Source organism: Gossypium hirsutum, chromosome A01 (genome assembly GCF_007990345.1).
Source record: "Gossypium hirsutum isolate 1008001.06 chromosome A01, Gossypium_hirsutum_v2.1, whole genome shotgun sequence".
NCBI lineage: Eukaryota > Viridiplantae > Streptophyta > Magnoliopsida > Malvales > Malvaceae > Gossypium > Gossypium hirsutum.
The window spans coordinates 19,470,430-19,482,193 of NC_053424.1; the positions used below are offsets into that span (position 1 = coordinate 19,470,430).

Below are 11,764 nucleotides of genomic sequence, written 5' to 3' on the forward strand. Positions count from 1 at the left end.
CATCCCATACCTTTGAAGTAGTAGACTTTTGACGTTTGAAAGCACTTGCATATTCATTAAACCCATCATCCACAATTATGTTTGAACTAGCCATTGTCATAAAAATTCAAGTCTTGAAATCGTAAAAACTTAATTAATATATAAAAAAATAAAAAAAGAATAGAATCAAATTTTAAATACATTTATTGTTGACTATGACAGCGTGATTTCAAAGCTTTCTAAAGTACAAGAACTAATGATCATTCATTTTCATAGGCACACATATTTAACATCCCAAATTTGAACACAAAATAATATATTTCAGCGGTTGGTGCATAATATATTTCAATGCCTGCAATCCAATATGAACTCATGCTTTTATTTTTTAGTATGAATGCAACATATTAATTGAATAATCAAAATATTATTTAAAAGGTTTGAAAATGTAAATACGTGAAAGTAAGCATGAATTTCATTTAAAATCCGGTCTTAAACACCTATCAAACATTGGCCAACTTGCGAAGCTGGGTTTATAGGAAGAAGAGATGGCAAATAGGCTGGTAAATTCATATGAACACCATCAACCAACACATAATAATTTTTCTCAATTGCATATAACCAAGACCCTAACATAAGGATGCCCTTAAAGAAAGAATAAAGGAAAATTCATCTTGGTAGGTGAACTTGAATCTCAAACATCATCACCAATTTGACTCCGAAGATCTCAACACCATTAACAAATACATAATAAATCTTCTCAATTGCATAGGATCTAAAACTAAATAATAACTCACCTTACTACTATCATAATCATCTCACTATTTCAATTATAAAATACCCCATACGATGTGTGATAAATATAAAAAAAATCACTAATAATACAAAATATATGGAAAATGAAATTTATAAAAAAAAAGTTGTTCAATAGTAATGATTGTATGCAATATTATAAATTACCTATTTATAATAAGTTAATGTATATAGTAATAAATTAATTTAATTAGTCTAAAAAATAATAAAATAATAAAATATAATTTCAACATTAATATTTAATCAAATTACAATTTTCATCCTTCTACAATACTTGAAATCATATTATTTTGAATTTGCACATTGACATCCTCATTTTATCAGGTTTGGAAAACAAATATATTGAAGCAAACCAAAATCGGTTTGGAAAACATATTAAGAAAAATAAAAGAACAAAATATATTAATTGTGGAAGCAATAGTGGAAGCAGTGGAAGTATGGTGCATATATACTGAGCAAACCAATAGGAATACAACGATGACGAATGAAGGCTAGAGCGAAAAAGGCGATAGAGAAAGCAACAATGGTGAACGTCAATGATAGAGGAAGCAATAGGAAGATGGACAACGCAAGTTGCAACGCTAATAGGGTGGAGCGGGACAGGTAGAATGACGGATGAGCAGTGGTGCTGGAGGTCATTAGTGGAAATGGTGAGCGACACTAGGGGTTTTCTTTTTACGAACTGATAGTCGAGAAAGAGAATTAGGGACTGGGAGTCTGGGAATAAGGTTAAAAAATTCGAGTCTGGTCAAGCCTGGTTGAGAAAACCTTGCTCGAAACACAACCTATTTTTTAAACGGGCTTTGTTTTTAAGCCCAAACCCATTTTTCGAGCATATACTTTTGCTCAAGCCCTCCTACATTTCGGGTAGGCCTTCGATCTGGGGCCAATAGATAGGTCTAGCAGTGGGTTTCTTGGGGCTTTTAGCATTTTTTTATTAGTGTCCATTATCAGTTGATTTGATAATGGCAGGGTTAGGATGCAAATTTTAGTAGTTTAATCAAGTTGATACATCTCTGGTTTGTTTTTGAATTATTCTAGTGTTGCAATTACTGTCAGTTTGTCCTTCTCTTCTTTTTTATATTCTTCTATAGACATGACATTTTTGCATTAGTTTGCAATGATTTAGTTATCGTTTGTTCTATGTGTCATGTTTTCATATTATTATTACAGTTAATGGTTCCTATCAGTAATAGTTGTAATACCCTAAAATTTTGGTTTCCAAGAAATGAAAATTATTTTAAAGGTGGATTAAGTATTTGGAGAGAAACTATAAATAATGAAATTTAGTAAGGACTAAATTGTAAATTTTTAAAAGTAATTATAAATTTACTATTTTGCAAAAAGGGGCGAAAATTTAAGAAATATTTTTTATGAATGTGACTTGGAGATTTATTGATATGTGGAGTTGGAAAATTCATATATATGGACTAGATTGAATAAAGTGAAAAAGTACAATGATTAAAGTGCAATTTTCTCATTTTGTGGAGGAGGGAGCTAAATGTAAAATTTTCATTTTTAATGATATTTGGAAACATAATGATGATGTTAAAACACTTAAGCTCATAAGTTGTAAAGTTTTAAGGAAAAAATGTGGTAATTATGGATGAAAAGTGGAGGAATTAAATTGGTTGGTGAAATAAGGATTAAATTGAAAGAAAAGAAAAATGTAGAGATTTCTAGAGGAGAGATAAAGTGGGATGGAAGCAACTTGGACAATAAAAATAAAAGGGAAGAAAGAAAGGAAAACAAATTTTTTTTTCTTGATATTCTATCTTAAAACCATAGCCTAATTTCATATCCTAAAGTGTTATGGGATCATTTTCTACCATGGAAATCAATTAATTGAAGGAAAAAGGAAAGGAAAACATAGGAAAGTGAAGAAAAAGGTTGAGTTCAAGTGAAAAAAAGAAGGTAAATACTTAATTGAATCCAAGCTTGTTTATTTTATTTTTAACATTTGAGTATCTAAAATTTTAATAAATAAGATATGATTATGAATATTGAATTTGGTATTGAATATGTAAATAAAGGTATGTTAGTAGTGTAAGAAATGATAAAGTGATAATTTAGTGATTAGTACATTTCTTGAAATTAAGGATTAAATTATAAATAGTAAAAATTTATGTATTTGTCATAAATTGATAAGTGAATAGTTGTAGTGTAGTGAAATTACTATAGAGAGTACTAAATTGAAAAGTATATAGAAGGTGTTAGGTGAAACCAATATTGTAATTAAACACTTAAATGAAGTATTATGTGATAGTAATGAAGTGTAAAGTGGTATAATGATTATTGAATTTTCATGAATTTAAGGACTAAATTGTAAAATATTCAAAAGTTATCATGTGTGCTAAAATAGCAAGTGTTATAAGAAAGTAAAGTGCTTAATGATAGTGAATTGAAATCTAAAGTGCCAAGTGTTGTCAATATATGTTATGCTTGTATTTTTATGAATTGTGGATAAAGTGTATGTGAAATAAAAATGTAGTGAATGTGTTTATGTGATTCGAAGTGAATAACTAATATGATACAAAGTGATATATGTGTGATATATCAAGTATGTTATATGAAAGCGATACGTAAATAAATGCCTTAGTGAACTCAGAAGAAATATAATATATGATAATGAAATGATTTTGGAGTTGAGAGAGGTTAGGGGTTCAAATGGGAACTAGGTTGGTGATACGAGGATTTGAATGGGATTAGGAGAGGAGTATTAGGTTATCTGATATATTTACTGGAGTTCCCGTAATTAGAGTTTCGTTATAGGTCGAGAGTTTGTATTTGGCTTGGATCTCTGCAATGTATCGAAATTATTGAACTTCTATGAGATTCATTAAGGACTACAAAAGTGATATGTATGTTTAAGTAATACATGTGAATCAAGTGTTAAATGAAATATGTGAATCAAGTGTTTACATTACATTTATGAAACAAGAAAGATTTTGATATATGAATATGAAAATTAATTAGTGATAATATATATTGAAGTGAAAACTGTAAGTTATAAAGTTAATTTAAATGATTTTATGTTTTGGTAAAATGAACTAAAACTTTAAATATATTAGTGAAAGAAATTGCGTGAATAAATGTTATTAAAATTTTATTTAAATTGTATATGTCGAAATCATTTTTATTTTGAAAAAAAGGGGGTCGACTTTAAAGCGAAAATGGAGTCGCCACCAATCTTTTTTGTTTAAGTGTGATCGGGTCACCCTGTGATCGATCATTTTAATAAAGCATTTTGGTTTATTAAAACGTTTTTGGTCTACGAAAAGCTAGAAAACGGATTCGGGAGTCTGTTACACGAGAGGAAGGATTACCACCCTCGCAACGCCCAAAATTGGTACCGTATTGATCAATTAACGCCCTAATGTTGAAAACTTGAAAAGATTTTAAAATACAATTCCTTTAAAAATGTTTGAATAACTTGAATTGGATATTGAGATTCTCTCGTTCAAAAGGAATAAAATATCATATCCAGCACGTTAGGACACAACATTTCGAACCCCCGGTACAAGATTATCTCATAATTTCCAAAACTCATGCATTTGAAATTACAAAAGGATATTTGACTATCTGGTCAAACAGTAAATCGAAACACAACACGATTGGGCATGATTTCTTGAATTTCCAAACATAGAACATTGCCTTAATTTTTTTAGAAATCCTTATCTCGAGATACAAAATGTCATATCCAGTGAGTTAGGACACAATACCCCGAATTCCTGAGAATAAGTTTTTATTTGAAACTTATGCGTTTTGATTGAAAAAGGGGTACTTGGTTACTTAGATTCAACGAGAAAAATTGGGACCCAGTAAGTTAGGGCACAATCTTCTTGAAGATGCCAAATACCAAGTATTGCCTTTTTTTGAAACCTTTTGAATAAAATGATTTTAAAACTTAAACGATATTAAAACACGACCTTTTAAACGAATAAAATGCGATGGAATAATATTGTACAACGCAAAGTAATAATTCATAAACAAAATGTTATCATAATGAATCATAAATAACAAATAAATACAAAGTAAGAAAATCTAAAATAAAATATAAAACAATTCTAAGCAAATGATACATAAAAAGAATTTAAAATGGATATTATAAAAATGATCTAAAGTGTATAAAATAATTTTTAAAAAAATTAGTATCCATTCAAGATAAAATAATATATAAAACTCTTTAAAAATAATATATAAATAATTCAAAATATATAATGTCTGAAAAAAAGTTTGAAATACATAATATATGAAAATAGTAAAATAAATAATGTATAAAAATTTGAAATGAGCATTATATAAAAAGTTAAAATAGATAATAACAAAAAATGTAAAATAAATAAATAAATAAATAGAATGTTAATAACAAAAGTAAAAAACATATATAAGAAAAATACTAATGAAAATAATATTAGTATATAAATAGAAATAAAAATATAACAAATAGAAATATAATAATAGTAGAAATATAAATAGATAAATAATAATTAGATAAATAATAATAGTATTAGAATAACAAAATAAATATAAATAAAAACATAATAATAATAGCAGTAATATATTAAAATAGTTAATTTGATAATAAAATAGTGAAAAAAAGAGAGATTAAATCTAACATTAAAGCAAAATTTTAGGGCAAATCAAAAATAAATAAAAGGAAATGGACCAATTTGAACATGCGAATAGCAAGGAGGGACCAAAAGGGAAATAATCCCCACCCTTCAAAACGCACAGCTTCAAGGAGGACCAAAATGCAATCAAAACAAATTTTAGGGTAAAAAAACTTAATTGCAAAATAATAAAAAACGGAAGGGTTAAAAGCAATTGGAAGAATTTAGAAAAAACAAAGAAATTGAAATGAAATGGACAAAATTCCCACGTAATTGAAAAAGAAAAGAAAATAATTCAATTCCAATGGAAATAGGAAAAGAGAGAATAATCCAATTCCAAATTAAAGTAGGAATACAAAAGTAATTCATCCAAGTCTCCTCCTTCAAAAACAAAATACCCCTTATTTATATACATGGAGTTTACTAAAAATAGCCTAAATAATTTAATAATAAAATAAAATAAAATAAAATCATATCTTCCTAATTTTAGCTAGAGGTGTGCATGGGCTGGGTCAGGCTGGGTTCGGATCGAGTCCAGGCAAAATTTTAGACCCATTTTCTAGGCCCGAGCCTGGCCCGGCTCGAAATATGGGCTTAAAAATTTGTCCAAGCCCGGCCTAAAATAAAATTGTTAAGCCCAATCCCGGCCCGGCCCATATTAATTTTTTTAGCTTATTTCATTAAATAAAAAATTTTAAAATATAATAAATCAAATACATTTAAAACAAATATTAAAACAAGAAACAAATAAAAAATGATACTAAAACAATTCTTAAAACAATACACAAATTGAAAATATAATAAAAAGTGATTATATTAAAATTGAAAATAAAATGTAAATATGATTAAAAAGAAAAAATATATATTTAGTATATAATTCAGGTCGGGCCGGGCCCGGGCAAAAAAAGTTTTACCCGAGCCTAGCCCGTTTTCTAAACGAGTTTCATTTTTTGCCCAAACTCATATTTCGGGCCTATATTTTTACCCGAACCCTCTCATTTTTTGGGCGGGCCTTAGGGGTGGGCCGGGTAGCCCGGCCCATGCACACCTCTATTTTTAGCCTTTTACCAAGTCAACAAATTTTAAACTCCTTGGCTTTCTCCATCTTTTTGATTTGGCCACAATTTAATGATTGTCTTTCAGTTTGGCCCTTTTTGGCTCATTTTCGACCGATTGCATCCTTTAGCTTTATTTATTTGGTTATTATTTTTTGGGGGGCCTAGGCCAAAATTAACATATTCAGTATATATAAATGGTAAGATTGAATTTAATTGAATACTTACTAAGCTATTCACATAACTTAACATGTTTGTTTAAACACGTAGATAAAGAAAAGTAGATTGAAGGTACAAGAAATACTTCTTCACGAGGATCACATCAACTCTTAAAGTTTCAAGACTCTTTTGATATATGATTTTGGACTTTAGAAATGACATGTACTTAGGTTTGGTAGAATAAATATGAACTATAAATGTATATTAGAAATGTTACAACGTAAATATATGAATTTGATTTCAAAACATTATTATGTGCCTACGTGTAACATCTGTTGCTCGGATCTATGATCATATCGGGTGGAGGGTGTTACAATGATATTTTCTTTTAAAAGAATTAATAATTTTTATTAAAATGATTTTTATTCTATGGGGTTTTAAACTTTTATAGAAGTAATAAAAATCAAATGAAAAAAATCAAAATGGTGCAAAAAAAAATATTAGAAACCTAAAATCAGACATCATTTATAGTAATGTAAAATAAAAATATTTAATATAATTGATTCCAAAATTAAATTAATTCAAAAAATAGATGAAACATTACAAGTGGTAACTTTTTATGAAAAACAACCATGAGAATTGAAATTATTTCTACTATTATAAGGAGAAAAAATCACACAACTATTCTTTTTCTTTCTTTCTCCGATTTACATAGGAATGTGAACTTTGAATCTTGATCCTAGTTAATAAATTTTGTTCATTTTTACTAGATGTTCCCTTAAAACATGATTTTTGTGTAGATTCTTACACCATTGCCTATGTTTTTTATTTAGGCATTGGAAAAGGCAATACTAAAGTTTTTATTATGATGGGAATGTTTTATTATGTGAGATTTTTTAATACAGTTTATATGGATCTAGTCTTTTCAACTTCAATAGTTATTTTTTGAAGTGTGGTTCTTTAAAAGTTTATATCAATTGGTATTAAAGTCAATCATCATACCTTCCAATTGCAATTGTGTAGTGTGGGTGGTGACTCTGACATTGTAGTGTTCACTTAATGCTAGATTAAACTAGCACAAAACCAGCCCGCATGGGTGCTAGGGCTGTGGGGAGTGGTAAATTGTTATATGCCAATTGCTAACTAACTTTTGAGGCGTAATACTTTAATAGCCCGTATCACATTCATGGGCACCAAAATTTTATTATTGAGATTGAATTTTTAAAAAATTGTAATTCGAAAGGAAATATTTGAAAAAAAAAACCAAGAAAAGGGCCTCTCCTAAAAAGATTTGAATGATAGAGATTGAATTTTGTTGAAGAAATGAAGGGAAAAAAAGTGAAGGCAGAAGAGATAAAAAAAAATTTGTTGTTAAAAAGGAATGAAAATCAGAAGTAGGAAGGATGTTAGTTTGCGGAACATGAGTCGAAAATGAACAATCAGGTGTTTGATGGGTGGGCGAAAGAGTTGCTGTGACCGATCTTTTCAAGTTAGCAATTAAATGTTGATTTGGCATGTTTTAGGGTTTCAGATTTATCTATATTCATCAAATGCTCCACATATTTTTGTTCTTATAAACTTTTTTAGAGGAGAGTTTTCATTATAATCCTCATCGTGAGTCTTAAATTTTATTTTAATACTATTTTCCTATTTTATGTGGAAGGGCGAAGTCAAAATATTTAAAATTAAAAAGTGGGAATTAAATTGAAAAATTTTAAGAAATCAAAACAAAAATTTTACTATTTATTAATTAAATTTTATCACTATTTAAACGACTAAAGACGCTAATATACTAAGGGCCAGTTTTTTATTGTTTTTGAAAAGTGCTGTGGAAAAGTGTTTTTGAGAAGTACTTTTGAGAAGTGCTTTGGAAAAATTTAAGTGTTTGATATTGCTGTCAAAAAGTGCTTTTAAAAAGTAAAATATCTATTTTAAACATGATATTATAAAGTAACAAATATGTATTTAAATAATGTTCAAATTAGTTAATATTATGATATTTTAGTAAAAATATAAAAAATAATTTATTATAACTTATTGTTAATATTTTAATATATAATATTAATTTTAAATATTTCTAAGTAATTAATATTAGTTATTTATTAAATTTAATTAGAATATATAAACTATATTTAAATATTTAAATATAATAATTAAATATTTGTAATTAGATATTGACACAATTGTATTATTTTAAAAAATATTTTTATTTTTAATTAATGCTTTTAACACATTTATAAAACTCATATTAAATAACCAAGAAAGAGAACACAAAATAATAGCATCAAACACATTTTAAGTCAAAAAGTAAGATTAAAAAGGTAATATAATAGCCAAAAGTGCTTTTTGACTGAAAAAGTTAAAATTTACTGCTTTTTCATCTCTAAAAAAATTCATCCCAAAAGTTAAAAAAATTGCCCCAATGATATGTGTTCTTCATTGCTTTTAAGAAAAAAGCACTTTTTTAGAAAAAGTTCATTCCAAAAGCAATAGAGAACACACCCTAAGAGAGGCCAAGCTCGTACCAAGCTCCTTTGGTGCTGCCCCTATTTGCATGAAAACCTTTTTTTAGATCATATATATACATATACATATAACTTCAAATTAAGTTTTACTTAGACATTAATTATTATTAATATTATATAAAATATTATTTAAAAAAAATGATTTTATGAAAATTTACCGAATAAAAAAATATTTTATGTAGGATTATTTAAACACTTAAAAATATTAATATTTAAAAAAATCAATCTATTTTAAGAATTCATTTTCGTTTTCAGCCTACAAGTTGCAAAATCAAAGGATAAGTGGAAATTCTGGGTCCGGCACAGGATGCGGTGGCCCATTTTATCAGTCCCCGAGACGGGTCCACAGGCCTAGCCAAGATTCCCGCCCAAGAAAGAGGAAGAGCTTTTCTATTTGACGATGAAAAGCCTTTAATGGTGGAGCCTCGAGGCCATGTGCCAATGTCCCACCTTCTTCCCTCAAAAGAAACACCCTTTTTACAATCAAATCAAAATTCAATCAATTCTGCCTTTCGGCGCCCATTAAACCCAAACTCTTTCCATAAGATAATATTGAACTTGGTTCACGTTACATTACTCGAATTTCAAATCCACAATACCAGCAATCAAATACAAGAGATTTGTGAATCAACCACATCTAAGCTATTGAATCACTGTTGTCGATACCGGCATGTCCCATAACCTGACCAAGGAAGATTAATTGAAAGTTAATGGGGGAAAATGAAAGAAAGATTTCAAGTATTGGTGTTTTAAATTGTATCAACTTACTTGGATCACTAAAGGTGACTAGGCCAGTACCCTTGAAATCGCAGTTCCAATAATTCCTGCCGTGCATCTGGTAGTAAGCATTCATGGCATATGATGCATGAGCGTGAAGCTTGTCGGGCTCAAAACATTTACCGCTTTCATAAACTTCCCTACAGTCAACTCCACCAGGGCCGCAGCAAAAATCCAGCACACTTTGAAGTACTTTCTCATCTGCATGTGGTTTAGCCACGCACCATACTGACGGACCCCTTACTTGGCCGCTTGTCGACATCTTCTCGAATGCATCTCCATTGCTGCAGAACTCACAGCTCAAGTCCACTTCGTATACCTTAGACCCGTCCCCATTAAAAATCCCAAAATTTCTCTCACTCGCACCCCCTGGCTTTTTGTTTTCGTTAAACAAAGCAAACACAAATATCTCTATGTTATCCTTAGGTTTCATGGGTGTCCCTTTATTAGACTGTGCACGCTCAATCAACCTGGTATTGTAAGTCTTTGCATTGTTGGGTATAGCTGCGGTGTCTTCTGGATCTCCTTTTGAGGGCCATCCAGATTCTGACACTGTGATCTTCATTGATAGATTCCCAAAGCCAATGGCATCGATAGCTGACCTAACAGCATCAATCTGGGCGTCCAGCATGTTATGGTAGATGTAACCCTTAGGGTCATGGACCCCTGTCGAGTTCCCTAGCAATGCATACTCTAAATCAACTGTGCTGGGGTTATCCCTGTATGCAAAATAAGGGTAGGCATTGACCATGAAAGGTGCACCAGTATCAGCCAAAAACCCAACAATAGAGCTCATGGTGGGAATAAGCTTTGTGGCAAAGGTTGAAGCCGAGGGTGGAAATGAGGAAGCAAGAACCGCCATGCTATGCGGGGTAGTGACCTTGATCTTACGGTCAAGACCACGCTTTAATAACACAGCATGTAAGTTTTGCATGGCTTGGACCAGTGCATCAGGGTCCAAATTATCATCGGAGGTCAAATATTCGTTGCCTACACAAACAGCTACGATGGAAGTGGCGGGGATGAAGGGCTGCACACGAGTGGCAAACCAGTCGTCGGCTGCGGCTGCGTCCTTGCTAATGTTGGCGACGTGGTAGTTTTCAACGGCAACAATAAGGTCAACTCCGGTGTTGGAAAAGGCTTCAAGGATATCAGGGTTGGTGTCGTAGATTTTAACTTTATCAATGAGCGTAGATTGGAGGAGCTGAGCAACTTTCTTTGGAGAAGGGAGGTTGTTTCCTAGAGTGCCATAGTTAATGCCAACGCTAGAGACATAAGATAATGGGCTGAGAAGGAGGAAGAGGAGGAGGTGGAAGAGATGAAGAGCCATTTGGTGGTTCAAAAGATCAAGGTATTGATGTTCCTAATGAAGTGAAGATATGTGTAGTACCCACAGTTTCCTGGCATGAAATGCCAAATGCATTTGAGCAGAGAAATTGGGAGGATGTCAGATAATGTGGGGACAGAACGTGATGAAAATTCAGAGGAGGAACAGTATCTTTCCACCTTTGTCAAAAATATTATTACTACTGAAGCTGATCAGCGGGTCCACTCCAACATTAGCAGAGGATCCAACTATATCCCACAACAAAGCAATGTGTTTGTGTTCCCACCTATGAAACGCGTCTCTCACACTTATCTTGAGGGAGTACGTAAATTCATAATTAATGATAAGCAGAAGCTTTAAAACTGAGGTTTGTCGGATTAACCCATTATGTATAAAGTATAAGAACTGCTTCATCACGGACTGGGGAATCATACAAGAATCTTTGCAGCTTGCTTTTCTTTAACTCTCATTTAAAATAATAAAAATAATTCTTCACCTGTTTCTATGCCAAGCCAACCC

General features: G+C 30.7%; 1 protein-coding gene across 1 annotated transcript; it reads right to left on the bottom strand.

Annotated features, from left to right (window-relative positions):
- Nucleotides 1-9,663: 9,663 nt before the first annotated feature.
- On the bottom strand, nucleotides 9,664-11,757 carry LOC107917332 (glucan endo-1,3-beta-glucosidase 12). The gene is made up of 2 exons (XM_041115417.1): nucleotides 9,910-11,757; nucleotides 9,664-9,823 (listed from the first exon to the last, which is right to left on the bottom strand). Exons 1-2 carry the CDS (start codon nucleotides 11,246-11,248, stop codon nucleotides 9,792-9,794), a joined length of 1,371 nt encoding a protein of 456 aa, XP_040971351.1. The 5' UTR covers nucleotides 11,249-11,757; the 3' UTR covers nucleotides 9,664-9,791.
- Between the last annotated feature and the right edge of the window lie 7 nt (nucleotides 11,758-11,764).